This window comes from Dromaius novaehollandiae, chromosome 15 (assembly GCF_036370855.1).
Source record: "Dromaius novaehollandiae isolate bDroNov1 chromosome 15, bDroNov1.hap1, whole genome shotgun sequence".
NCBI lineage: Eukaryota > Metazoa > Chordata > Aves > Casuariiformes > Dromaiidae > Dromaius > Dromaius novaehollandiae.
Window position 1 is genome coordinate 19,272,052 of NC_088112.1, and position 27,286 is coordinate 19,299,337.

General features: G+C 48.7%; 1 protein-coding gene across 1 annotated transcript; it reads right to left on the bottom strand.

The window, feature by feature from the left end:
• Nucleotides 1-459: 459 nt before the first annotated feature.
• Nucleotides 460-25,639, bottom strand: TGFBI (transforming growth factor beta induced). Its single transcript, XM_026118287.2, has 17 exons — nucleotides 25,371-25,639; nucleotides 21,459-21,557; nucleotides 13,982-14,046; nucleotides 12,706-12,863; nucleotides 11,504-11,668; nucleotides 10,461-10,607; nucleotides 9,644-9,785; nucleotides 8,695-8,907; nucleotides 8,460-8,597; nucleotides 8,069-8,214; nucleotides 7,553-7,689; nucleotides 6,716-6,846; nucleotides 4,627-4,751; nucleotides 3,554-3,656; nucleotides 3,043-3,122; nucleotides 2,137-2,161; nucleotides 460-1,515 (listed from the first exon to the last, which is right to left on the bottom strand). Exons 1-17 carry the CDS (start codon nucleotides 25,478-25,480, stop codon nucleotides 1,460-1,462), a joined length of 2,040 nt encoding a protein of 679 aa, XP_025974072.1. The 5' UTR covers nucleotides 25,481-25,639; the 3' UTR covers nucleotides 460-1,459.
• Between the last annotated feature and the right edge of the window lie 1,647 nt (nucleotides 25,640-27,286).

Below are 27,286 nucleotides of genomic sequence, written 5' to 3' on the forward strand. Positions count from 1 at the left end.
TTTTGAGGTGAAGGGAGTCTAGGTCAAGCTTTCTAGTCAACTGTGCAACGCTTTCTTTCTTTCTTTTTTTTTTTTTTTTTTTCCTACCCTGAATGCTGGTGAGAACCTGAAGGTGGCAGGAAGCTACCAAATGGGAAAATGAATCCAAGTGGACCCAAATGCCCCCGGTGACCAGCATGAAAGGAAGCACTGCGCATCTCTTATGCAACTTCAGGTCTTTGCTGCATTACAGTCCCATTAGCTCTCCAGGATGACAGCACTGGCCATGCTTCCCATCCCATTCCCTTTGCAACCCATAAAATTATGAAAGCCCAGGTTTGGGAAGGAGAAATGCTTCTCCGCCCCACTCCAGTAGCTATTGGGCCCTTAAGGACTGATCTGGCCAAATATGAGCTCTTCATTGTCAGGTGCTCAAACTGTGCCATCAAGCGATTAAAGAAAAGCAAGCATTACCTCCACTTGTCATATTTATATTTTTGATTTTATTTTTAAGTTTTATTAAAAAAACAACCATTATTACAAATGAATTATTTACTGGAAGGCTTCTGCCAGGGAGAACTTTCATTTCAATGTCGTGAACAAAACGCAGCACAGTTAAAACCCATAGGCATAAACAAAACCCAATAAAAAAAAAGAACAGTTCAGATCATAGCTTATAATCATGCAGTTTCCTCAATGTCAACAGGAGGCCTTTAAAAACAGCCTCTCAATTCAGAATTTCATGGGAGACTTAAAACACAGGGGAAGGAAACACATGTTGGTAAAGAAAACAAAAACAAAAAAAACAGGAAAAGAAAGAATTGCTTGGGTAATGGTTAATGAATTGAACAAATTTACCTCCTCCAAAGCAATCACCATTGCCTAGCTATACAGTTGGCCCCTGGGTGATGTATTTACCCTGAAAGCTGAAAATACAGAATTCCTGCCAAGTCATTCTGGCAAAAATCTCCCAGTGCTGGCACTGGTTCGGAGGGGGTTTTCACTGAGATTATACCTGGCTTCCCATTTTGGGAACCTGGATTTTGCAGAGCCAGTCAGTACCGTTCGGAGCCTGGAAAAGGACCTTTAATTCAAAGTCTTCTTAATTGAGATAGCATCATGAAAATCCCTAAGTATTTTTTTATGTGCTTCTGAATCAGGGCTGAATTAAGCACCTGCCCTTGTACATCATGGATATCAAGCCCAAAATTGGGTATGTCAAAAATGGCAAATTAATGACAACTTTGTAAAAACAAAACAAAACATCCTTAGTGTGAAAACTTGAAGGTCAAAAACAAATAAAAATGGTCTTAAAATATATACATATATATATATGGCTTTTAATTTTTCCTATCCTTTTCACTGGAGACAAAAATAAATTTAAGGGTGATATTTGGTTTTTGAAAACAATTCTGTCCTTCTCTTAAGCTGTCAGCGGAGGTCGACAGAGGTGGTGACCGAGGGACGCTCATGCGGGTGCTCAGAGCCTGCCCGAGTTCTCCTTCATCCTCGCTAGTAGCCTGGAGTAGACGGGTGCTGGAAGAGAGAAGAGCCCAGCTGCATGGGACAAGCATGCGGCATTTCGCTTCCCCCTCTCCTCCCTGCTATGATGAACCTTGCTTGGAGCAAGACAAGTTGCTCGCTCGCCGCTAACAAGGCCACAACATGCTGGAGCTGGCCAAGAGCACCCTCGCCTCTAGTTCAGGCCAAATCAGTCTATGAAGTCCCTCAAGAATGAGATCCATGGCTGATCAGTGGCTCTATTTTCAACCTTCCTTTTCAGCGAATATGCACATCTCATTTCAGGCTGGTGGGGATTTTTTCTGGCCTCCTAATGCCACCGTTGACCCAGGGAAACCAGGGATGTCCAAGGCAGTAAGGGCAGGCAGCAGAGTTGAAGCTACCTATGTGCACGCCAAGGGGTTTCCTGGGGCCAGACCAAGTCAAGGCTGGTCGCGCACACCCAGAGCCCAAAAGGGCAGCCCTGCGCCCCACCACCCCACGTGGCCAAGGACCTCCCGAGCGGGCAGCCAGCAGCGCTAACCTCGCTCCTGCTCACACAGCCACGCCGATGCTTTAAACAACAGAATAAGCCTCTCTTTGAATGACATACGATAGGAATTAGAAACAAGCTAGAGAAGCAGAAATTCACCTTACCTAGCCGAGGATTCCTTTGAGTAACCTGCACGGAAAGAAAATCAGTGAATAAAACAGATCTCTGACAGCTGCACAGTTTGCAAGTCAATATATGTATCCCTATTCTCCAAAAATTATCAAACGGATCTAGACCAGGTTTCACTTGTTTTTAGCAGACATTATGTATGCACGGACATCCTCCAGATTTTAAAACAGCTCAGCTATTAGAGCAGTGGCTTCCTCCGTCAAATTATCACACTGTGTGAAGCCACGTGTGCATCTTTTAAACCTCTGGCTTTGGTCTGCATTACTGGGAGCTCCCTTCCACCAACCCCAAAGGTGAGACCATCTGGGAAGTCTGAAGTCTTTATGTCTGGGAAGTAGCAAGCAGGGCAGGAGGAAGGACATATTCAGGGAGGACCGCAGGATGCAGGACTGCCCTCGCCCCATGCCCCAAAGAAGCTCACAGGGAGCAACGCGGAGTTGCTCTGCTCTACGGTGCTTGTCCGAACAGCAGTTATGCAGCAACAGCTTTTATAAATCACGGGCAAGTGTCTTCTATTTCTGACATTCAGCAAGTCAAATTTGTTACTTGCTCATTCTTATTCTAACACTCCCAGAAGGGCTTAAGAGGGGAACAGATGAATGGCTCTTCAAGACCACGTATGTTATTGCAGGTTGTCATAGATTGTGTTGTGCCAAGGCTACATTCACAGTATGGTGCAAACTGTAAGCATCATGCTGCAAAATGCATTACTTCTTATATAATTAAGTCATATAAGAGGAGGATTGGTCAAGTCCATGAAACAGATACACTCAGTCTCTGCGGAAAACAAAATCTGAATGGGGCAAGTTACCTTCAAATCAGTAATAAGAGCAAAATGTAATTTCGGAAGTACTACTTGAGAGGTTTTCTTTGTCTTTTACCTTGGATAATGCAGATGCCTGTTTGAAGATTTCTAACGCGGGATCTGCTGGCTCATCACCTCTTTCTTGGGGCCTTGAAGCTAAGGGCAGAACATAAATAGCATTGAAATACTTTTCAAAGCACACAGGCTGCTCCTTCACCTATTTTGGAGGATATGTTGGAAATCCAGTAACAGGCTAACCCTCCTCAATAAGCGGCAGTGATTGCCGTGCGTCACCTCTCCCTTCCCAAGCGGAGCAGCAGCTGATGGGACGGGTGGCAGGGGCTAGGAGAGGGCAGGGAACCAAGGCGAGGGCAAACCCGGCTTGTCCTGCCAGCGCGACTCGGAGCAGCAGCTCTGGCATGAGCAGGTTTTGCTACACGAGCACCAGGTCAGCCATCCCGACCCGCTCCCCTGCCTTCAGCTGGGTTTGTTTTTTAATATGCTCACTTCACAGAGGAATTTTTGTTGGCAGCTCTGCACTAACGCGGAAACCACGCAGCTTTAGGCATTTCTAAACATGGACCTACCCTGGGGCTGTAAGACCGAGTTCACAGCATAAATCACACCGTTCGTGGCCATGATATCACCTTCAGCAACAGGCTCCTTGTTGACGTGTATTACGTGGTTTTTCTGTTAAGAAGAAGGGAAGAAGAAAAAAGTGGAAAATTAGAAGCTTCTGTCACCTGTGGTTTCCAGTTTTATTAGAAAAACCCTCACTTTGCAGTCCTTCATTTACTCAATGGCTGTAGGCATTTGTGTTGCTCTTGCCAATTAAGAAGAATATAAAATCAAATTATAACTCCAGCAGTCTGTCCTAGAGCCAGCAGCAGGCTCTGGAGGCCTTGACCTCTTCCGTGCATGGGGCAGGAGTTTTGGGCCAAGGCGGCAGAGCAGAACCCCCAGCTGCCCCAGGCGCACCCGGGGGCTGCTCCCTCGCTCGTGGGCTCGGGGAGGAATTGCTCCAGCAGAAGCGGGCAGATCAAGACCCAACACAGGCCGAGCCTAGCACGCAAGTTGGCCAACTCAAAGCAGCTGGAAACACCAGCCTTTCCATTTTTACCATCCCGCATTTCTTCTTTACATGCAGAGCGGGTCATGAGTTATTTATTTTCTGAAAATAAATAGCTTTTTCCCCTCAGTAGAGGATCCTGCAGTCTCTTAATTTAGTGCAAAGTTTTTGAAATAAAATTATACATCTAAATAAATCCTGCTGTGTTAAGGGAGCACATGCAGAGATCATTTTCATTGCACTAAAAAAAGATGTTTTAGCTGAACAGGCTATTGATTTAATTTATTTATGCTTTTTCCCCCATGACTCAGGATGAAATTTATTACAGCTCCTGGAAATCATTTACAATTGGTCTTCTGGGGACAAAGCTGAAGTAAACCACATTTCAAGACTGCCAGCTTTTTGAATTGAACACATGGCAACATTCCCTGCGCTACAGTCTCAGAAAACAGTTTTATGGGACAACACGCACATTTAGAAGAGGTTCCCATACCACCCAGATGACCATGCTGTGGTGGACCCCAACACGGACAGCTAAACACAAAGCCCAGCACCCGTGTTCACTGCAAAAGCCCACCCGAGGTGACCTACCACGCTGACTTCCAGCTTGTCTCCCTGCATGGACTTCAGTCGGACGAGAGCCCCAATGGCGCCGCTAACCACGATCTCGTCGGCAACGTGGAACTTGAGGATGTTGGCAAGTTCTTTGGCGTTACCTGCGGGAAGAAAACATTTACATCTGCAAAACAGCATCAGAGGTTATTTCCCATAGCTCACGCTCTAGGATGACATTATCTGGAAAACAATAATTTCCTGAAAGTGCAAGGAAACAACATCAGTTTAAAAGACCAGGTAGAAGCACCTTGGCTGGAGCTGGCTGGGACATTGATGCTGATCTTGCCGGCAAGCAGTGAGGCTGGGTAGTCCAGATCCCTGCGAGTCCAGAAGGACACTCTCCCAATACCCCTCCTTAGTACTAGCCTTGCTCTACAGAGGAAATCCCCATCTCCTGTTTTTTCCATCTCCTCTTTCTCTCACTGAGCGCTATAGGAACCTCCTTCTATTGCTGCTTTCACTTCCCAAAGCAGTTTAGGAAAACAAACATCTATGCTAAATAAGGAAGCCTACAGGATACTCTAGTATTTGCAAATGTCAATACTTCTGCCAGCATCAGGGTCACTTTGCAATACTCTTAACAGCTGAAACCGCAGGATGTCTGGTGGGAAGGGGAAAAGAGCAGGAGAAATGTCCCTGATGGTTCACAGATACTAGTAGCGGGGTATGGATCAGGCTGGCAATGAGTCTCTCTCAACTCATCTAGCTGTGCTTGGAAGCAGGTCTTAGGAAGATGAACCACTTCCCCGTCACGGTCCATCTTCCTCCATCTTCTCCTCTGGAGGCTGCAGTGTCACAGACAAAACCCATAGAGAGATGACGGGGAACAGCTAGTGTGAAAAAAATTTTCTCCATCTACAAAACCAGAGCAGCTCCTTCAGCAGGAGGGACTTTTCATCTCACTGCCCATATCTGAGTAAACTGTGAGCTTTTTTCCATTACAGTTTTTCTAGGGTGGCCACAGTTCACACTGTGCGTCTTCACCAGCATGATTCACTTCTTCGTCAAAAGCATAAGCTAAATATTTGCGTGAAAAAACAAGAATGTTTGAAGTGCCCGCATCTGGGATACTTCATTCCTGCAGCCGTTTACAATAGCTGCAAAACAGTTCTGAAATATTTATACATTCGGCACTAGACTGAATGTGCAGTCTGATATTACCAATTCCTCATCCATGCACTTAAAAGGATAACCAGCTACCATGGGCAGAGGCTTCCCAAATTATGATGTCAATGTTTGGTTGTTCCTTAATGACGAGATGTTACACTAAAATACCTGACATTGTTTCCAAACCACAGCCATTTTTCAACATAAAGAAAATAAAAGATCTTGCTGCATATACAGAAGAGTGTTATTAAACATTCCTGTGTTTTTTTTCCCCCCTCATTCAGTCTGCAAGCCTGTGCTTTTCAGGATATTGGTCTTGGTCTTTGTCTATGCTAGACCAGAATATTTTGTCATCCGAGGATCCGATCGGATTTCCTGCTTTGTCTATGTACACATACACAGAGCAACAGCTCCATCCTTTTAATACTTAAACTTCATATAGCGTAACTTGAAGCTGAATGTGAGCCAGGCTTTCTGTTTGTGAAGCTCACTTAAACACCCTGGTCCTATGTGGTTGAGAATTCGGGTGAAATAAGGCCAGCCATATTCTCACTTTTTTCATCCCTGATGTGTGAGGCAGAAACCTCAGTCTCTAGAAACACTTTCAGGTTATCTTGCTTACACCACCTGGCAGAGCCAAATAAAAGTCAAAGGGAGTATGTAGTATACACTATAAACATGTCTTCCAAGCCCACGGGAAATATAAGCCCATGCCTATGCCTTGTAGAAAGTATAAACCCATATCCACGCCTTGTAGGAAAGCTCAGGGCCACTCCTCTGTGTACACCCCAAGCTTTCAGCTGGAACAGGACATATCAAAACCATGTAGGAAGTCTGTGTTTCCAACAGGCAGGGTCAAAGAATGAGATATAGAAGACAAATTAATCCAAGTCTATCGTCAAGTATCATGCCAATAACACACAGCAGCTGTTCACCTGCATGCTCTAAAAATGCTCACCCATTAGCTTGTTCAGTTCCCCTTGTGGCATAGCTCGGAAAGCTTCGTTTGTTGGAGCAAACACCGTGAAGGTCCCTGGCCTGTTCAAGGTCTCCGTTAGACCTGCAGACTGGATTGCAGCCACCAACGTACTGCAAGACACACACGTATAAAAACTCCAATGGCTTCATTTGTTTAAACTATGTCAGTCTTTGAGCAATTTTATGTTGTGTTCAAGAGAGAGCTATGAAGTTACAATTGCAAAATCCTGCTGGGATCCAGCAAACCCATTAACTGAAAAGTCAGTCAGACATGAACTGAGCCCTGTGAGATCCAAGGAGAACATCTGAGCAACAGTGAAGCAGCTCCGGGGATGCTGAATCCTTGGGGACAACGAGGCTAGTGAGGTGACAGAGAGGCCTGACCACAGTGCCTCTAACTGGCAAAGGCAGCTTTACAGACAGGTTTTTACTGTATTAATGTACTCACAAGGTCTTGTTAAGGTAACCAAAATGAAAAAAATAAATCAGCATTTTCTCAGTTAGGTCCCAATCCAACTCTCACTAAGCTGATTTAACACTTGGGACAGCAAGTGCCACTAGAAACAAATGAAAAATACTTGTTATCTGGATAATTTAAAGCAATGCACATGCTCTCAGCTCAGCTGCTACCTGAGGGCTCACAGCTCTTTACGGGATTATTTGAAGTCTCACTCCCTTTAGGAATAAGACTATGGTGTGGGTGCTCTTTCCATGTCAAGAAATTACATATAGTCATGACTATGATCCACAATAAATAGAAACTGCTTTGACAGCTCTTCTGCTCCAAACTGGCCATTAGGAAGAGCAGAAAGGTCACCTGAAGCGATGGTCTGCCTTGAGAACATCCATCACTGAACCAGACGGTGGGGTCAACATTTTGTCCATGCTAAACAGGGTCCCAAACCTTCCTCTCTTGTCATGGGCAGCAATGCAGGCGTTTTCAATGCAAAGGTTCTGCAAACAGAATGGCAGACCAAAGGCATCATTAGCACATGCTCTGAAAGAGAGATTTCATACCTTTCCACAACGCTCAATTACACTTTTTACATGTTAGCCTTAACATTACAGATGTCAAGCATCACTCAGTGGACAGTCTACCACAGGTAGTAACGGACAAGAAAATCCAACGTAACCCCTCCGTCCTGCTTGCAATGAACTGGTCATTTAGAGACACGGGTGAAATTCTGACCAATTGAGAAACTCCAAGTGATTTTGAGAAGCTGAGGCTAGACCCTCAGCTGGACATGGACTCACTGATGTACTAGAGATCAAGGATACAAAAGCAGCCCATACACAGCAACCCTTTACAGCGCCGCATACTATGGGAACTTACGTTGCGGTAAACAAAAACTCTCAGTTCCTTGTCACCCAGAGTCCGCAGTTTCTGTCCATGGTAAAGATATTTAGAAGAAAGCTGGTCTCTAACAATGTGGTTCAGAAGCAAATTTTTCATGGAGCTGTCAACAGGGGGATTTCCATCTGGAGCAAAAAATACAGAAGGAACCAGTGATTCACTTAAAATATTCCCTGAAACATTAAAGGGGCCCAAATACAGAATATTATCTATATGTGGTTTTAATTTTAAAGCTACATGCCACTGGCTATAGCTGAAGCATTTGAGGGAGGGCTTGCATGCTTGTGCACTGCAACTCCACTGAAGAGACTCTTTGCAGCAGATCTGTGGTCCACCCTGATGGAAGAAAGGGAATTACTCCTGGATTTACCTTTGAATGCATCATTTATTGGGGCAAGAAGTGTCACACGCTCACTGCCAGTCAGATGCGAACTGAGACCGGCTTGTCTGAAAAGGTCCATAGACTTGGAAACTTCAGATTCTTGAGCCAACTCAAACAGGGTCTTAGCTGAAAAGAAAAGCAGCACATAGTAATCTTACGTTAAAGATAATTCACCCAATGTTACAAAGGCAAAAGGGAGAATGATGCAGAGAGGCACCAGCACCTGAGTCTGGGATCAGCAGCTCATTAACAAAATGTATGACGCCGTTGGTAGCCAGGACATCCTTGTTAGCAATGATGGGCTTCCCGTTGAGGGTCAGGTCCTCCCCACTGCAGCCTACGTCCAAGGTGGTTCCTTCCAGAGTCTCCATCGTCAGGCCAGCAATGATGGCCTCAGCACACATGGCTGATTTCAGTATGTGATGGTTCAAAAGGTCTGTAAGAGAAGTAAACACCTTACAGAGCTGGAAAAATAAGCCATGCAAATATCGTTGGGTGGATTATTGTAGCTTTTAGAGGGTCTGTTCAAATGCAAGGGCATCCCGTATGGCACTGTGTAGGGCTCCACTCCAAAAGATGCACAGTGATTTCAAACAGGCCACTTGTGTTGCAGACTGTGAAGTCAAGTGCCTAAAAAGTACAATTTTTATACACCTTTGTCAAGTTAGGAAATGTTTCGTGTAGTCAAGATGTTTGACTCATTTGTCAGAGGAAGTTACACTGCTTAGATACTATTTCTCTTTCACTTTGCAGGATTAATAGAAGCCACCGTGATATATAGGAGTGCTAAAGGATCAACTGTCTCGTGAATCCTCTACACCCTTTCCCACTCAAATTGCAGTCTTGAAAAGAGACCGACGAGGAGGCAAACTCCTTCACTCCCAAAGAAACCCCAGCCAAAGTCCCCCGGGGAACACACTGGATAACGTGGAAAAGGGACTGTTTCAGCGCCCTCCTCCACACCTGGATAACACACACTTTGCCACATCTGTCATATCCAGCTCTGAAGAAGACTGCGCTGTCCAGTTTAAAAGCTGAAGGCTCTCAAGTGGGTATATTCTAGCTGTTACCAGAGCGTATCAGAAATCAGTTCACATCTATTTGAAACAGTATTTAGTAGAACTGCAAAACACTCTTCAACCTCCCAACACGCTCAGTAAACAAGCCCTTACCCCTGAGGGCCTCTGGGTCCCCCAGGATCCGGTTCAGCGTCTCTCGTGGGATCTTCTCGAAGGCTTCATTGGTCGGAGCCAAGAGCGTGTACTGGCCTTCGCTTTCTAGCAAGCTGTTCAGGTTGGAAGCAGCCACAGCAGCCTTTGGAGGAATGAGGAGAGACGGTAGAGTACATTCAGCAAGAATACGATGATCAGCAACTTTGCCCAGTCACTAAGGGCCAGATTTATTAAGGTACTTATTATTTCAGAATACTTTAAATAAATAAATAAATAAATCCTAAATAGCCTCTTTCAGCACTTCGGTACTTTTACATATTTTATCCTGCCCCTTGGTTCTCTCTTGTGCTCCAGTAATTTGAGCATGAGATGGACGGAGCCTTTTCTGGAGTCTTTCACAGGTCTCATACGCTGAAACGCCTGGAAAGGTTCGCAGTAGCTCCAGTGAATAATTCGGATCCGAACCTAAAGCCGGCTAACTGCAAAACCCCTGTGTATTTTTCAAGTTATTCCTTAACTTGGCAAATAGCAAGTCGAATAAATTAGTACTCATCAAATCTGAACAGTTAATATCACCTAAGGCAAAAAGGGAGGAGCCAGACTCAGGCTACATCTTTTTTACTGACAGCAGCAGCAGGGTGGCACTTGCACTGATATCAAGCTTTTCTCTTTCTAAAGCAAAATAAGCTACATTGGTACTGGGATTTTGTCAGCAGCTTTAGAGTCGCAGCATTTAGGCGTTGGCAAGCTCTTCGTTACAACTCCTTGGGAGGGGAGATCTTTGGGGTCCCCTGGGACACACACGGGATGGACTCACCCGGAGAGTTTCCAGGCTTTCCTCGGTTTCAATGATGTGCTGAATGCTGTTTGTAGTGGTGGCAATGACCTTGTCGATGACATGAACCACTCCGTTGGTGGCATGGTGGTCAGCTTTCAGAAGCCTGGCACAGTTCACAGTCACAATCTGCAGAGGAAAAGAGCCACAGGGTGTTACGTGCGTTAGAACAGGAAGGTAAAGCAGCCTCTGCTGTTTTCCTATTTCAAACGCAGTGAGTGCTGTAATACTGAATCAGCAGGAGCAGAAATGTGGTTTCCTAGAAAAACAAAGGAAGAATGAGAATGTTCTATCAAAAAAACACATCTGAAACATTTTATATTTAAAGGGCTTTGAAAGTAATCAGCGGTTTTGTCTACTATGCATCAGGAAGACTAAGAAAATATGTCACATCAAACAGTTATGCAAGCATAATGTTATATACCAGAATGTGCAACTTTCCTGCAACATCACCTATGAAACTATCTGCTTATAAATATTCTATCAAAGCTCCACCCAAACATGTTCCCTTAATCAATAACCTAAGCGTTACCAAGCCCTGGAGATCCAACGACCATGTCGGAGGTGGAAGGTAACAGAAGAGCAAGCCTATTGTGATAAAGCTTAAATCCACTATCCAGCAGTCCATGCCCTTCACAGGCACCTTCTGGGGGGCCACAGACCTAGATGATTTTGGTTAGTACTGTGTAATTGTGCACCAACAGCTATCTGTGTATAGTCTTACTGTGAATCCTGTTTTAATCTATGGGGGTTGACTAAACATCAACCCATCTCTCAACACATCATGCAGGGCTCCAGTGAGGAGAAAAGAGGCCCTGAACATGGTTTGGATGAAGGCAATAGTTTGCCCAGGGATATCAGAGTGCCCTCAACATACAGTGCTGGCTGTGTCGTCAAAGCTTCTTCCCTAGAGTTTTTAAACCTTCACTTTTATCCTCAAAAAAGAAAACCCAGCTGATGCAGTTGATGTAGGTCCGTTCTCAGCTCCACCGCGGTAACTACAGCATCTCAAAGAGTTGTCTTACCCCGTTGGGATAGTGGTGAATCTGGATAGGGAGGTTCTGGTACATTGAATTCAGTGTTGTCCCATGTTTCAGCTCATCTGTTAGGACCCGTTTGTTCACCATATGGTAGCGGAGGGCGTTGAGCAGCTCAATGTTAACATTACTGACTAAGGAATCCAGCGTTTCCTGAAAATAAGCAGAATGAAACTCAGGGCTGAGTACAACTAAGCCTATTGTCCGTGAGAGCACCCCTGCACCAGGAGACCTGGCTGTGTCCAAGGTGCTTCCAGTGAGACCTTACTTTGTGCATACGTGCATGTTTGTGTGTAGGTCTCCAGCTCCCATAAGATTATCTTTTGCCTTACAACAGCAGCTAGCAGCTCTGGCATCCCTGTCCCGGGCAGACAGACGGACGATGGCAGCAAGGTCCAGCATGGGGTCACTGTGTCAACAGCAGCGGTAAGGCAACAAAAGGCACTATGCAGAGCCAAGCGGCAACTGCGCTGGGAGACCTTCCCCACGGGCATCGTCCTCACAAGGGGGTCTGCTAGTGCAGCTTGGGGGCACAGGCCTGGAAGCAGGGACAGACAAAAAACGTCCCTCTCCCTGACACGACAGCTGTTCTTACATGTTTAGGGACAAATGATGCAAATATGGGCTGTAACTCAATATGGGCTGTGCAGTCAGGATTCTCTCCCATCCTAGGGATGCTCCATTTGGATCACGGCACCAGCAATACAGCAGTGATACTTTTGGAGGGAGAAGTTTCATAGGATGCAAAGTGGAAAAATTAATACCAATATAAAGTAAATCTATATGCAATTAAACAGAGGAATGCACTGATGCAGGAAGGCTGTGAATTTACAATTGAGACTGGATACTTGTGCAAATATTAAGACTAGAGTGGTAAAGTAGAGATCAACAATGAAACTGGTGGAAGACATGTTAAGTCTGTTGTTGCAGATCTCATGATGATCTCCAACAGTAAGAGACAGGAAAAACTGAATGAGGTGATTGCTGCATCCATCCCCTAGAGAGCATCGACACCTTCCTCTAGTGTTGGGCTCTTCCAGAAACAGCTCTGGAGCTGATGGACCAGTACAGTGATGCCCGTTTTGGAATATCCTTCCTACATCAGGGCTGAAGCTGTGTCTGCCTTCAGCCTCCAGGGCTGAATATCCACTACAGAAGGAAGAGGAGAAAGAAGGGAAGCCGAATCTTACAGCAGACAAGGATGCCCAGGCCTCGTTACTTGGGGCAAAAATTGTAAAACTTCCAGGTCCTTCAATTTCTGGTCTTAGGTTAGACCGGTCAGAGTAGAGCTGCGTGGTAGCAGATCCAACGACACCAAGGGTTTCATAGATGTTTGAAAGCGGCAACGCTGAAAAAAGAGAAGATTATATTTCCAGGAAAACGTCATTCATTCTTCACTGTACTTTGTTGAATTAAAAGAGAGCTGCTGACAAAAATGCTTCTGGAAATGAAGCATGTCAGTGAATTCATATCTGTTCATTAAATAGATAATGAATAATTGTAGGCTGTCAGCTCCAATCTCAGTTATAACAGTGTTACCCAGGATCCACTGCATCTCTGCAGGCTTAAATGGAGTTACTGTGGATCTTCATGCATGCAAACTGGAGGAAAAAAATCAGAACCGAGCATTGTATCTGGCCTGAGAGACTAACGAGGCAGGCAAAGACAACCACTGCTTTCGCCCGATCCATCAAGGCTGACATCTCTTCCCTGGCCGCTCATACGCAGGGCCAGGCAGTCGGACTGCAGCACCAGTCCGACACGAGAGCGGGTGGTGAGGGCGGGATTTCACCCAGTTTGTACTCGGTGGGTCTTCTCTGGGACCCTCCTGCGAGAGATGCGAGGCCCCGCAGGACGTCTCGACCCCACCACGGCCAAGCTCTGCCCACCCCAGGGTGTAGCTGCCGGTCGCAGCAGCCCCAACGCTGCCAAGCCGCGGGCAGTGCCCCACCGTTAACCGGGCAGCCACGAGCTCACTGGGGGAGGAGGTGTAAAGAAAGCAAAAGCAGAACACTTCCTTCTTTGATAGACCCAGGCAAGTCCCTTCCCCATTCCCACCGGGGACCAAACTGTATTTTCTATTAAACGCAATTTTGCTAAACTCATACTTGCCAAAACAGAAATGAGCAGAGACTGGCAGAACTGTCTGTTACTGTATCATTACTTTGTATTGCATTTCCAATAGAGCTGTATTACTTGCTGGAAAAAGTAATTCCCTGTGGCCCTCCCATGCTTGATTTAGTTCAATTATATCCAAGGTTTTAAATTATCTGGAACATTTTGCATGCTTTGGACCTGATCCGGCACTCAGCTGGTGCTCTACTGAGTTTTTTTGACTTATTCATGGCAACATCATGCACAAATTGCAGAAAATCAAATCCACTTTGAATAATTTTCTATCATTTCTCTTTACTAGGGAGCTGTATAATTTTAAAAAGTCTAAATAAATGTCAAACATATTTTTACCAGCTGGGCATCCTTTTTCTCCAGGAACTTTTTCATATCCAGGACAGCACTCGTAACTGATTACTCTGGAATAAGAAAGGGATACGGCAGATTAACCAGCGGTGTTTCAATTTTTTTTCCCCTCCCTTTTCCCTCCTGTATTAGCTATACTCTTGTCCGTGTTCATCCATATTTGGTGATGTTTCTAAAGCAGACTCTTCACTAGAAATATAGACTTGAACAAAAGACAAACCACAATTTTTATCTCCTTCAGGACTGCCTGTTGCCAATTTCTCCACAAAGTTATTTTCAAAACCCACGCTTTTCCCGGCAACTTTATTCACTCTCTATTCAAACAGTGGACGGAAACCAACGCTGCAATCCCTTAAACTTAAGGTAGCGATAGGCACAAGCTCCTATCAGGATCTATACTGCATATAGAGAAGTGAGGCAGAGACCTAGACGTGAGTGGCCATATATATTTACATATATCTCATAGGTGAAATCTGTGAGGTTTTGGTGCCAGCTGTATTTCATAGCCCTTCTGCTCTGCAGCATGCTATGGAGGACAAACACAACTCAGCAAGGACAATAACGCAATGAAGACAACTTGCATTTAACACCGAGCTGTTATACGTTACGGCTGAACAATCAGACAACACGCATCAGTTTTAAGGACTTATCATGCCCAAGTGCTATTTTGATCCTTGACAGAGGAAAGCAACGCAAGAACTCCAACGCACTGCATATCCTGGTGTATGTTGTATGCGTGGGGGTACGAATCACCGCCCTCATCCTCTTCCCACACGCATCGCTCTCGCCGTTCTGGGCTGCCCCGGCCAGCGGCTGCTGTCACGTCTGACCACTGCTTTTGACCAAGCCGGCTGAGTGTTTCCCCTTCATTCCACCCCATTCTTGTCCACCCTAAGAAGCTACCTGTCTGCATACCGCCAAGCCCACAACGCAGGCCTTGAGCAAGCCCCTGCCAGCCCCGGGTACCACGCGAGCACCCTCAGTGCGGTGCACAAGCATCTCCTTCTGGCTGGCAGCAAACTGCCTGCTTTTTTTACGCACTATCCCTCCAGGGAAAAACCGAGGGGGTGGGAGACCTCATCCTGCGTGACTCAGGGCCCCTCTGCAGATTTGCAGAGCTTAAATAAGCAAGAGCTGGCTGAAGGCTGTGGTCATCGTCTGCAACTCAATGGAAAATAAAGAGTCATCTGATTCGCAAAGCTGTCCGTTTAAGGGAACATGTTTCAATATTAACAGGAAGAAAAAAAAAAAATGCAGAAGTTAGCCTTTTATTTTTCACAGGGGGTTCGTTCCCCTCTTGCTCCTACTCCGGGTACGAGAGGACCGAGGCCACTGCCTGCGGGGCCAGCCCGCGGGGACAGGTACTCCTCGTGACGGCAAGCATCTCCCCTGGGCTCCCAGCCGGATTCGGGACAAGCCCGATCCCGCAGCGTAAGCGCTGAGCTTCGGCGCGCTCTGTTAAAGAGAAGGGAAAAGCCTCCTGCTTTGGATCTTTGTCATCATTTTAACTCTGTTAACGAACGGTGGAAAGGCCGGGGGTTCAGGAGGGAATTCTTCAGGGTAATTAAGAGCCAGTAAGTGAAACAAATACCTGTGTTTCTGTGACAGAAGCAAATAAATTCGGTGTCATGGTTTCCTAAGAGAATTGCAAAGCAAACCCAGACTGATTGTCTAGACATTATATACGCCATGTGGGAAAGAGTTTGCCTAAAGCAATCCCTTCCTTTGACTACCGGAGATCTTAGCACCCTGCTGTTCCGCTTTTCCCAGCTCCCCCGTCTCGTGTTCATTAGAAACACACGCTTCCCCCCACCCCCAGCTCCGATTTCTCTTTTTTTCACCCTAGAAACTAAATCCAGTCTAGACAGTTCCCTTGGTTCACAACTGCAATCAAAGACGAAGAGCCGATTAAAGAGAAATCATTCCAAAGCTCAGCATAAATAATTCCCGAGTGCTGACGTAGGCTTTAAAAGGCTTATTTATAGATCGATCGGGGAGTAACGAGCTGTGGCTAGGCGAGCGGGAGGCTCACGTGCGCGGCGTGCCCAGCGCGGTGCCGGCGGCTCGGCGATGCCCCCCGCCCGGGACAGAGCCCACGGAGAAGGCACGGAGCGACCGGCCGCCTCCGGCTCCGGCACCCCGCCGAGGGGATGCTCGTGGCAAGGGTGATGCAATGGGGCCAGGCCACCGAGGAGCTGGTGGCTTGCACCCGTACGAGGCCACCTTCAAGCGCCCGGGCTCACGCAGCCACCCACCAGCCACCCTCGCCCTTCCCTCCTCCAGCCTCTCTGCCCTTCCTCCCCCCCGGCCCCATGCGACCTCAGCTGTGATTTTTTCCTTTTTTAAGCTGTCCGAGTACCCACGCGCTTCTGCAAAGGGCCAGGGGAATACGGAGGTGCCCGGCCACGTGTTGCACCAGAGACAAGAAGTGAGAACTAGGACCAAAAACCCCACCTTTGACATCAGCCCCGTGGACCTCCCAGGGCCGTTCATTCCCTCCCTCGTTTGCCAGCTGCTGCATTTCAGTGCTAAGGAGCCCAGGTGTCCCTACGGGAAGGGCGGGTGTTGCATTGCTGTGCAGCTCCGCTCGGTTCGGAGCCAGCCCCTGCCGCCCGCCAGGGCTGGGTGAGGAGCTTCACCCCGGTTCCTGTAGGCTCCACGCTGGGTGCCACACTGAGGACCTCCCGGAACGCCCTCAGCCGCGGATCGGGGAGGCGCGAGCTCTTTTTGATGGACCTAAAACCAAGCCAAGAGCCTGCCCAGCCCGTCGCAAGTCTCCCGCTGCCTGCGTGTGCCATAAGCATGGGCCCAGCGAGGAGGGAAAGCACTTCCACCCCGCAGCCAGCGCGACCAGGCAGCCGGCTCCCACCTCGGCCCCACCGCGCTTCCGCACCGGCGGCTCAAGCCCCCGCCGGCCCCTGGGCTTGCCGAGCGCAGGAGGTATTTCTGGTGCCCGGTCAGCGGTCACACACCATTGCATCTCCGCGCGGCCGATGCCAACTACGCGGGTTAAATAAGCAATGCCCTCGCACAAAGCGCGTCTGTCATCCCCTCCGCAACGCCTCCGACCACAGCTTCCTGACCTCCTCGTTGGGTAATCTGGAGTCAGATCTTTGCAGTCATGCAGACCTCGGTCTCGAAACACTGTGGTCTCTGAATGCCTATGTGCGTTTGACTGCAGAAGCGAGCTCCCTCGGTTTTATTAGTCGTTGTTTCACTGCTGTTGCATTCTGAGGATCTGAAATTAAATTTTAAGTGCGTTCTTCAAGGTAATAAAAATAAGCTTAGGCATATATTAGTGAATAAAGATCCATTTGTAATAATTTCCTGTAATAAAACCCATATGTTTTGTTTTTGTAAAGAGAGTGCCAGAGACTCATTCTTTCCTTGAACTGGCGAAAGTACATCAGACAAAAAAAGGAATGTTAATTTAAAAAGGAAAAAAAAAAGAAAAAAGTATTAAGGGGCAACTTATTGCTACCAGTTATTCCTCAAAAAAAGCCCAGAATTGATATAAGTTGTCCTTTTGTTCTCAAGACAAAAAAAGTGTGTGTGGGGGGGAGGCATTTAATTGCAACCCTAATTCTAGAAGAAGGAGTCCAGTGCATTAGGGAGTTAGAAAAATATTTTAAAAAAAACAGAAGGCAACTATGAGAATATATGCTAAATAAATTATTTCTTTGGCCTCAGAATAACCAACAGTGGAAAATTACCTAATTATCAAAACAATCTTGTTTCAGAGCTCATTAAAATCAAAGCAGTGTCAGACTTCTTGCCAGCTATCTTATCTCACTTAATCAGCAAGTAATGCAATGAGAAAATGCACATAAATCCTCCGTCCAGTTCCTTCCTAACTGTGCGAGCCAAATCTTTAGCACGGAGAAGAACACCAACGAAAAAAAGCAGATAAGGAGGCGAGAGTTCCCCGCTGACGCATGAGTTGAAGTTTCCACCATGCTGCACATGCAGCAGCACTAGACCCCTCCACCATGCTGGGCCAAAAGACCCATTTTGAGACGCAAACCTGCCATCCCCACCACCAAGCCTCACACTTACTACCTTGACCTTCTTCCATGGGGTGAGAGCCACAGCCTAACTCCCCACAGCGCCCGCTGAACCCACCGGAGTCGTCCTGAGGGCTGTCAGCTATGAACCCCAACAGCTGCCGTGAGCTGATGCACGTTGAGTCAAGACTAAAGACCAGACACATCTGTGTTTCCCAGGCTGGCTTTCCTTGCTGCTCCATGCCTCTGGATGCAGGCTGTGATCATCCTCAAAGGGGTGAAGTTACTACTTACTGCTACAGGCTTGCAGCAACTTCTCCACCTTGCTCACTCAGTGCAGCATTTCAGTTATCTCAGCCAACTCTGGAGGAGCTCAGCTTGCTTCTCTGCAACACCTGGCCTCTTGCTGACCTCCCTCCCTCCTACCTACGTGAAACAGTGTTCAAAGCGGGAAAAGAAAAGAAGTCAAAGCAATTAAAACTATCTTCCTAGAGCCTGGTATTTGCACCTGCGACACACTCCAACTTGCAGCAGCACTGACCCTTTAAGCAGACGTGAAGGATAATGGACAGGTAAAACGCAGGGTAAGTAGACGAGATGAGACAGGCCAAGCATCTCCCATCCCAGGACTGCCATTCTCATGGGTGGACAAAGCTTTCTAGGAACATGTTTATCCACAAATCCACCAACCTCTGACGGGATAAAGCTCCACCCTGCCCGCAGCACTGAAGGAGCGGATCCATCCATCAGAGGAAGGGCCTAAGCACACAGCCCCAGGAGAGGGCTTCTGGTCAGAAATCCTCAGCAAAGGCTGGAACCATCCAGTTATGCTGATTAACAAGCCAAATCCTGCCCGTTTCTGGGATTTAAAGGTATCTCCTGTTCTCGAAACATCTCATTGACCGACTCAGCTGCATACAGAGGGCCAGACTGAGGATTCACGTTCTGCAGCATTAACTGTGCTCGTGGCCTCTCCTGGGAACCGAGAGGCTCCTTGACACTTGCTTTTTTAAGCGTCTGATTGCTGTAGCATAACACACCGTGCCCTTTACAGCCTGCATGACGCCTGATTGCTTCCATACGCCAGGAGGACCACGTCCAGTGGGAGCAGTCACCGGCAAATGTTTGTAATCAGAGCTGTCCCAGAGACCTCAGGAAAATCTGAGTCCAGGCACATGTCTTTTGTTCTGCACAGGCACTGCTACGGGTCAAAGTAAGGCCTGGCTCAAAAATAACTAGGAAGAGAGCAAGACAATAAAACTCATTGTCGAGATGATGCGAAGTGAAGAATATTTAGCAAACTCCTGGTATAATGGGGCCATTATCTCATAGGTTCACACAAGTTAACACTGTGTATGCTTTTCTCTCAGCAGTGCATCATCGGATTAGACGTTTGGGTGAAACCAGAGAAAGTGAGGTTAGAGGAGATCACTGCATCTCCTCAAATGAAATCATGAAATGCTGCTAGGTGCCAGTTGTTCTGCCTCTTCCCGGAGACACGCAGCAGAGTTTGTCTCTGCCAAATACAGCTGCACACTTGGTTACTTGAGGCTTAGTTTCTGATTTATTTCAGAACTAAAGAAATTTGTGGCTGGACCTCTTTGTCTTTCAGTGATTTTAACAGCAAAGCCCTCCCATATCCAAAGCTGAGTGAGGCTTTGTTTGGAGACCACTATCCTACTCCATTACCATAGTGATCTTCCATAGAGCAAGCAACGATGGTACCATACTGCCATGCCATGATCTGAGCCACTTTATGTCAAGGACATTTTGAAAAGGCCACCAATCAGCCAAGATGAGGGTCTCGACTCTAAACATCTAAACCAAGTCTTCCCAGATTCAGCGGTTTTGTAGAATTAGGTGTGCATGAGCGGGGTGGGAGGTGGTTTAGCTCTGTTACAGTATTGCCACTCCTTTTTCTTTTTTTTTTGTAAAAACAATTTTTGGACATAAGAGAAGCCACTACACATGCTCAATATTGGTATATGCTGCAATACACCCTCCTAAAAGAGTTTTCCTATTTTAGATGAATCCATGGGTAACGTGATAAAAGGCCAAAAACTGTGCACAGTGACAATTCCTGTTTTGCACCTCTCCTCACAATACCAGTAATGGACACTCAAAACTAAATCTGATAGCCAGGAAACTCTGCTGAACCAATCCAAGCAAGTAAAATAAAACCAATAGAGATCTTTCACTGTGGTAAGCTGCAAGTCTGCTGGTTAGCACAGAAGCAGAGTTTATTTAATCTGCAGAATATACTGGTATGTCGCATTAGATCAAACTAAAACTTGCATAGGACCACACCAGGAACACACTGGATGATTTTCTCCTATCTGTTCTTCTAGGGAAGTTATTTTACCTGGGAGAAATTGCCCATACTTTCATTTCAGCTTTGCTTTCCAGAAGTGCACAGGAAAACCTGCATCGACACTGGCAATGGGAAACACTCGCTGCAGCGATGGTTATTAACATCAGCCTCCTCACGTCACACACCGAAGGGTGGTCTTGCGCGACCTTGCAAAGAGTCATCTCCCAAGACATGTGCAGGACACCCGGGGAGGAGGAGACCCACAGGTACAGGGCCAGGCCTGGCCCACCGCTTTGCTCCACAAAGCCAGCGGCTGTGCAAGTCCTTCTTTGCATTAATACTGGATAATACAGTGGTGTGTGCTAAAGCATGGGCCAATGAATGCATCTGAAAGCCCTATTTGGCCTACGCCAAGGAAAAAAGGTTCCCCACTCCTGATGAGGCCAGGCATGCCTATCCTTAATTATTTGCTGACTACATTTTTCGAAAGAACGTCCTGAGGCTGGTTACACAGATACTCTATGTAACAGCCACTTGAATATTATTGTTTGCAGTTTTAGATTTTGAATTGGCCTTCAAGACTAACTAACTTTCCTGGTGGAGTCAGAGTATTGGCTAAAACTGACACCTCTTTGTCCTTATTTCTGTTTTCCCTTCCAAAGAAAACATGTGTAGATGAATTTTATGTTCTTTCCAATCTTCATCAACTCTGTGTTGCTTTTTATTTTTCTCTTTTTTAAAGCTATGCAGCACTGAGTCTAGGATTCAGAGAGACACTGCTAAGTACTAGAAAACATCTGGTCCTTCACTACAGCACTGAGAGTTATATAAGTATATATAGAAATGCAATTAGAATAAACAATCAGGTTTTGAATTCATATAGTACTTTCCATTCTTAACATCTAAGTGTTTCAAGATCATGCTTGGCATTTGAGAAAAACCAAGGCACAAACATTGCTTTGGAGTAAAAGGCCAAAACAATCCTTAACTTGCCCGGCAAAGGAAACCAACACGGCAAGATCGCGGCAGCATGGGAAGCTCCTTTCCATCCCCAATGCCCACGGATGTCACTCGCCCACGGACGCATCCGACGCCCCGCGCAGCAGGGCTCTTTGGGGAAGACCCCTGCACCGCTCTCGCAAGTACTCACGTGGATTTGCCGCAGATTTTCCGCTGGTACCACTGCTTGCAGTTGGTGAAATATTTCCGGTTCGTCCCAATGAGCTTCTGCACAGCGCACACGTTGGGGCTAGAGCGGGCGACAAGACACAACAGGAGCGTGTAAGTCTCCCCTCTCTCCATCCCTGCACTGGGGGCTAAGACCCCCACCTGGAAACGCCTGAAAAGCCGTCCTGTCTTTAGGAAGAAGGAAACTTTTACAGCTGCAAGTTAACTTCCTAGGACACCCGAGCGTGTAACGACTATTATAACCTGAACAAAGCAGTGAAAGAGATCTCTCTTCACTATGCCAGGGTATGTTTTTTCTTTGCTGAACGCAAAAATCTTTGCTTTTCCCCCCCATATTTCACCTCTCCCCAAAATAAAAAGTAATCAAGTTGAAAATATTAGTTTGGGCAGTATTTCCATGGTGAGCAGCTACTTACAACTTGGGCATTAACCAGGATCCCAGATAAAGCCTGCTAAAGCTATGCAGTACTGCAAATACTTCCCAACAAAAACATAATTTTATTGTTTAGGACATGCAGAAAGACAGATATTTATCAGGGTTTGGACCAACTTACACTGAAAAGAGATGAGTGACGTAGGCTGAGTAACAGATGCAGCCTATTTGGCCATGAATGCTGAGCTACTGATGGGTAAAACAAGCAAGCGACTCAGTACACTGTGAAATCAATGCACACTTTATGAGAGCATATATTGACAGTGGCTATGCAGTGTCAGTCCATAAGGTCCCAAGAGCTCTGCTCAACTAGAAAAATCACACGCTCGAAGTTACATGTGCGACTTATTCCACTGAAGTCTGACTGCAGCCCCCGAGCTTTCTAAGAGGGGTCATTGAGAGCAAAGATGTGGTCAAACGGGAGCTTACTCACCCCTAATCTGGCCAGCAGAGCATTTCCCCGCTCACCCTGGCTCGCTGCCCCCTTGGACCACGGATATGGGCAAGGCAAAGTTGTTGCATGAGATACGATTTATGGATCGGGGTTGCAAGGCCACCGACTGCCCCTGGGTTTTGAGCCAGAGGTGCAGCAAACACCCAAACGGGCTGCGGATGCTCAGCCCAGCTGCAGCTGTGTTCCCAGCACCAAAACCCTGCTCCAGCGACAGCCCGGGACAACCCCAGAAGTTTGTACAGCATCACTCGCCGGGGAGATGGGGGAGAAGCAAATAAGTAAAACACACAAATCGTCACTCCACCAGAAGCACTCTGCGCTTTCCAAGGCAGCTTGCACTTGCGTAGCCTAAGTCTGGAAAGGGCATGGAGATGCTGTTGCAAAGGTCCCGCTGAGCTGCTCAGGAAGAGCTGGCAGCCCATTTCACACTTGTTTGGGAGGAGAACCTGCCCGCTCACCTAACCAAAGCGGCCTCGACCTGCCCACCTCGTCCTCCTGCGGACTTGTTCGCTCCTCGCCAGCGTCCCAAATTCAGCCCTCCGAAACAAGCCAGCTTCCCTGTCCTTAGCAGGGGTTTAGGCGAGGGTCTGCGCGACGCCGGCCGAGCGCGCTGCCAGCCACCGCGGGAGCTTGGCCCCCCTCCAACGAGCCTGCGTGGAGCTGGCTGTGCCGAGGCAGGACCCGGGCCGGCGTGGCCCCGGCACCCCCAAACCACCCCCCGAGACCAGCCGCGGGGAACGAGGGTCACCGTTTCCATCGTCACCCAGGAACGGCAGTGTGTTTCTGCTGGAAAGCATTTGCTTCACTTTCTATATAAAACACAGAGTGCAAGGAGAAAGATTTGGCATTAAAACACTCACAAATCCCCAAGCCGACCTTGCAGCTGGTGCAAACTGACCCACATTCAGGCATTTCCAGGCCAAATCACTGCTCCGTGACTCAGCCCACCTGGGCTACACCAGCCCTGCAGCACCTACATGCGGCTCCAATTACATCCAAACTCCACGTCCCGCCTCGATTTCAGCGGCTGGCGGAGGACAACCCCTCGAACACTCCTCTCGACAGCCCTGGCTACCGAAGGCCTGGTTTGATCGCTGCTGCAGGAGCCCAGCTCCGTGGGGCTGCCGCTCGCTTGCTCACTTAGTGGCCAAATCCTTCCCAGCTTTTCCCGGTGCAGAAAGCTGCCCCCGAGGTCTGCACCATCAGGATTCCCGCGGCAAGGCAGCGGGAGCTGCTCCCCGCTGCGCGTGTGCTGGGGCTCTGCCCGGTCTGGCTTAAAATGCAGTAGTGACCGCTCTCGTATTGTCTTAACCCTCTTTTTATATTTCTCAGCTGCAGTCCCTCTCCTCGACCTGACCCAGAATCCACTTAAAAAAAAAGTTAAGATGTCAAAGTTGTGCTGCAGAGCCAAGTTCTGCCGCCGAACTCGCGCTCGCTCAGCGGGGGCATTGCTGGTGCGGGGGGACATCGCGGGAGAACGGCGGCAGCGATTTGGCTGTTTCCCTGCTGCTGAATCTGCTGGACACACCGTTAATCAATGGTCATAATTCGGCTGATGTTTAAAAATTAGCTTGTTATGTGGTGCTCCCGCCATCAGGAGAGGACCAGCGAGCCAAACCCCGCTGGAAACGACGCTGCTTTTATATCAGCGTAACTCCACGTCATCCGCAAAGCCTGCCACAGTAATTCCTCACGTCTCCCAAAAATCCTAGGCACCGGCGCGGGCTGCGATCACGTCTCACCACGTGCCTCCATCGATTGCACGGGGCCTGACCGGCTTCTCTCGGAGACGAGCACGCTGGTTTACCCCAGACCTGCACCACCTCACCCAGCCTGAGCAAACCTCTGCCCTAGGCTGTCGGCAGAATCAGGTCTTTGTTTAGTTTAGGATTATGCAAAGACAAAGGAGAGCATTGCATTTGTACAGAAATCACTAATTCTTTCATCACTGACAACTTGCAAACAGGCATCAGCTCAGATTTTGTCTGTTAGATTCGGTACCCGATTACACAGGCAGTCGGTGTACCCCGTTATGACGACTGACCTGGATCCTCGCTGGGTGCTCTAGCAAATTGCAATATTTCAGTCTGCTTTTTTTTTTTTTTAAAAAAAAAAAAAAAGCATTTCATGATCCTGCCTTCAGCAGCCCATTCAAATGGGAGCCGCAGTTCAATCAATGTCACCAACCCGAAAGACAAAAAACAGCTGAAATGTCCATTCATCCTTCCCCCCCCACACCTAACTCCCAGTAAGTTTGTAAAAACAGTGGAAACAGCTACTAACATCTGGTTAGTTTTCCACCAGCCACACCACCCGGACCCATAACACACTGCCAGCCCAGCGGGAGATGTCTGCACACATTTGGGGGATATCCCTTATCTCAGGGGGCTTAAGGTGAGCCAAGCCATTACTTTTAGCAAGAACATTTCCAAGATGCCCCGGGGGCCTCAGTCAGAAAGTAAGTTGGTGCTTACTCCACCGAGATACCCATCCACCCTTAAAAGTATTTCCTCCCCCAATAAATCCTTAAAAACAGAGCTCCTTCCACTAAAAGCTCAACAGCTTAAAGTTTGGGGGCTTTTGCTTTTTTTAATGGGGATAGGTTGATTAAAAAAAATCATTCAGCGGTCTCAAATGACCCCTGGACTATTAAACACCTTGAAAGAAGCGAGGAAGGAAGGAAGGTAGTTAGTTGCCTCGGGATGAAAGTTAGTTGCCCCGGGGCGAGAGCAGACCGGGCGCGGGGGCGGCAGCGGCGTGCGGGGCCCCCCAGCCCCTTCCCCCCCGCCCCGGAGCCCCCCAGGAAGGCTCGACCGGGGCGGGGGGATGGAAAAGCAACGCGCGACCCCCGCGGGCCGCTTCCGCCGTTCCGCGAAAGCGCAAAAGTAGGGAAAAAACCTCCCCAACCCCAATTTTGCATATTTTTTTTTGCTTTTTTTTTCCGGCCTTTCTTTCCGGGCGGCGGCAGGAGCGCGGCCCCCCCTTACCCGTGCTGCCGGCCGCGGAGCCGGCTGTGCTGCAGGACCTGCTGGTAGGGCGACTTGGCGGCGGCGGCCAGGCCCAGCGCCAGCGCCAGGAGCAGCGGCGGCAGCGACATGGCCGGGACGGCGGGACCGCAGCCGGGGCCGGAGCCGGGACCGGAGCCGGGACCGGAGCCGGGACCGGGGCGGGAGGGGCCGGGACGGGCCGGCGGCGCCCGAGCGCCCCGTTAAATGCGGCGGCGGCGCGGGGGCGGGAGCGGCGGCGGCGGGGCGGGGAGGGGAGAGGGGCCGGCGAGGGCAGCCCTCCCCCAGCCCTCCCTCCATCCCCCCGGGCCTCCCTCCTTCCCTCCATCCCTCCATCCCTCCCTCCCTCCATCCCCCCGGTGCCTCCCTCCTTCCCTCCATCCCTCCCTCCTTCCCTCCATCCCCCCGGTGCCTCCCTCCCCCGCGCCCGGGGCCCCGCGGCGGCGGCAGCCGGCAGCAAGCGACCGGGGCGCGCTCAGCATCTCCTCCGCGCTCCTTTTCCTCCCTTCTTCTCCACTCTTTTTCTTCCTTCCTTTCTTTTTCCCCTCAACTTTCCCGTTGTGATGCCGCCCCGTTGTCCCCCCTCACCCGGCGCCGTCCGAGCGTCCGCTGGCATCGCGTCCCCCCTTCCCCGCTGGCAGGGAGGACTTGGGTGGCTTGGGGTTTCTTTTTTTCACACCAAAGAGGGGCAGCAAGGCCACCGGCCTCCCTCGGTGCGTCCCCCGGGCCGGGTGACCTGTGTCCTGGGCCGCTCGGGGACCAGGGTGAATGTGACAGCAAAACGCAAGGTTTCCTGTGCGAAGGAGTCCCGAGGCGCCCGGCTCCCGCGTCAGGCACCTCGACGAGTTGCAGCGTCCCAATCGTGTTCTTGTTGAACCTGCTCTGATTTGGACGGACACCAAACTCGGAGCGCCCGGCTCTCCCTCGAGCCTCCTGCGGCAAGCAGAAGTGGTCCTTCGCGGCCGCTTCCCTTAGGAGCGGGCTTCTTCCAGGCGTTCACACGGATCTGCAGCCTGGGCGGGGGCCAGGAAGGGCAGCTGCTCCGTGGAAAAGAGGAACCAAAATGTATCCTGCAAGAAACCACCAAGCCAAACAGAAGAAGTCTTTAGCAATCATAAACCCTTTATATTTACAATGATATTTTCCCGCAGTAAATAAATGTGATTAACGTAAGCAGCGTTAACGCTTCTTGGATAAAAGGCACCAAACCCTTCCTCAGCATCCAGGGACAACCTCGCCGCTCCCTCCGTCTAGGTAGGTGAGTCACAAAGTCGGACCTCCATGGGCTCGTGATTCCAGCCCCGAAGACAAGAACGAGAGGTTTCAGGTATCCCTGAGAAGGTGCTGAGGTTTTGGACACTGGTGAGTTGGATGCTCAGCGAGGTGCGAGGCCCTGGGCAGGCCAGCAAGCACCTTCCTGCTGGCAGATGCACGTTTCCGAAGAGGAGCTCCTTTCCCTGGAAGCACAGAGCCCCGTGGCCCGGGACGAGCCTCCTGCAGCCTTTGCCCCCGGCTGAGCTCGCCGGGGTCCTTAGGGCCCCATTGCAACAGTCCAGAATCCGTGCTGGTGGTCTCAAGCCACAAAACCTCACGCTGGAGTCAGCAGAAGTTTGTTGAACCCAAAATGCTGGAAATGAACCTAATGAGTGGTTTTTTCCAAAGAAACGTTTCCCCAGAGTCCAAGTGAGCAGGGGACACTCACCCGTTCCTGCCCCAGAAAGGCTTTATCTACCGCTGCTGGTTTCCTTCTCCTCCGTCCCTTGCTCCCTGGTCCTGCTGCCTCCTCGTGCTTTCTTAATTCATCATTTTCACTATTCCTCTCTGGTGGGACTCCCCACACTGATGAAGCCTTCATCTCATTTCTTTTGAGTGCGGCTGAACTCTAGGAAGGAAATATC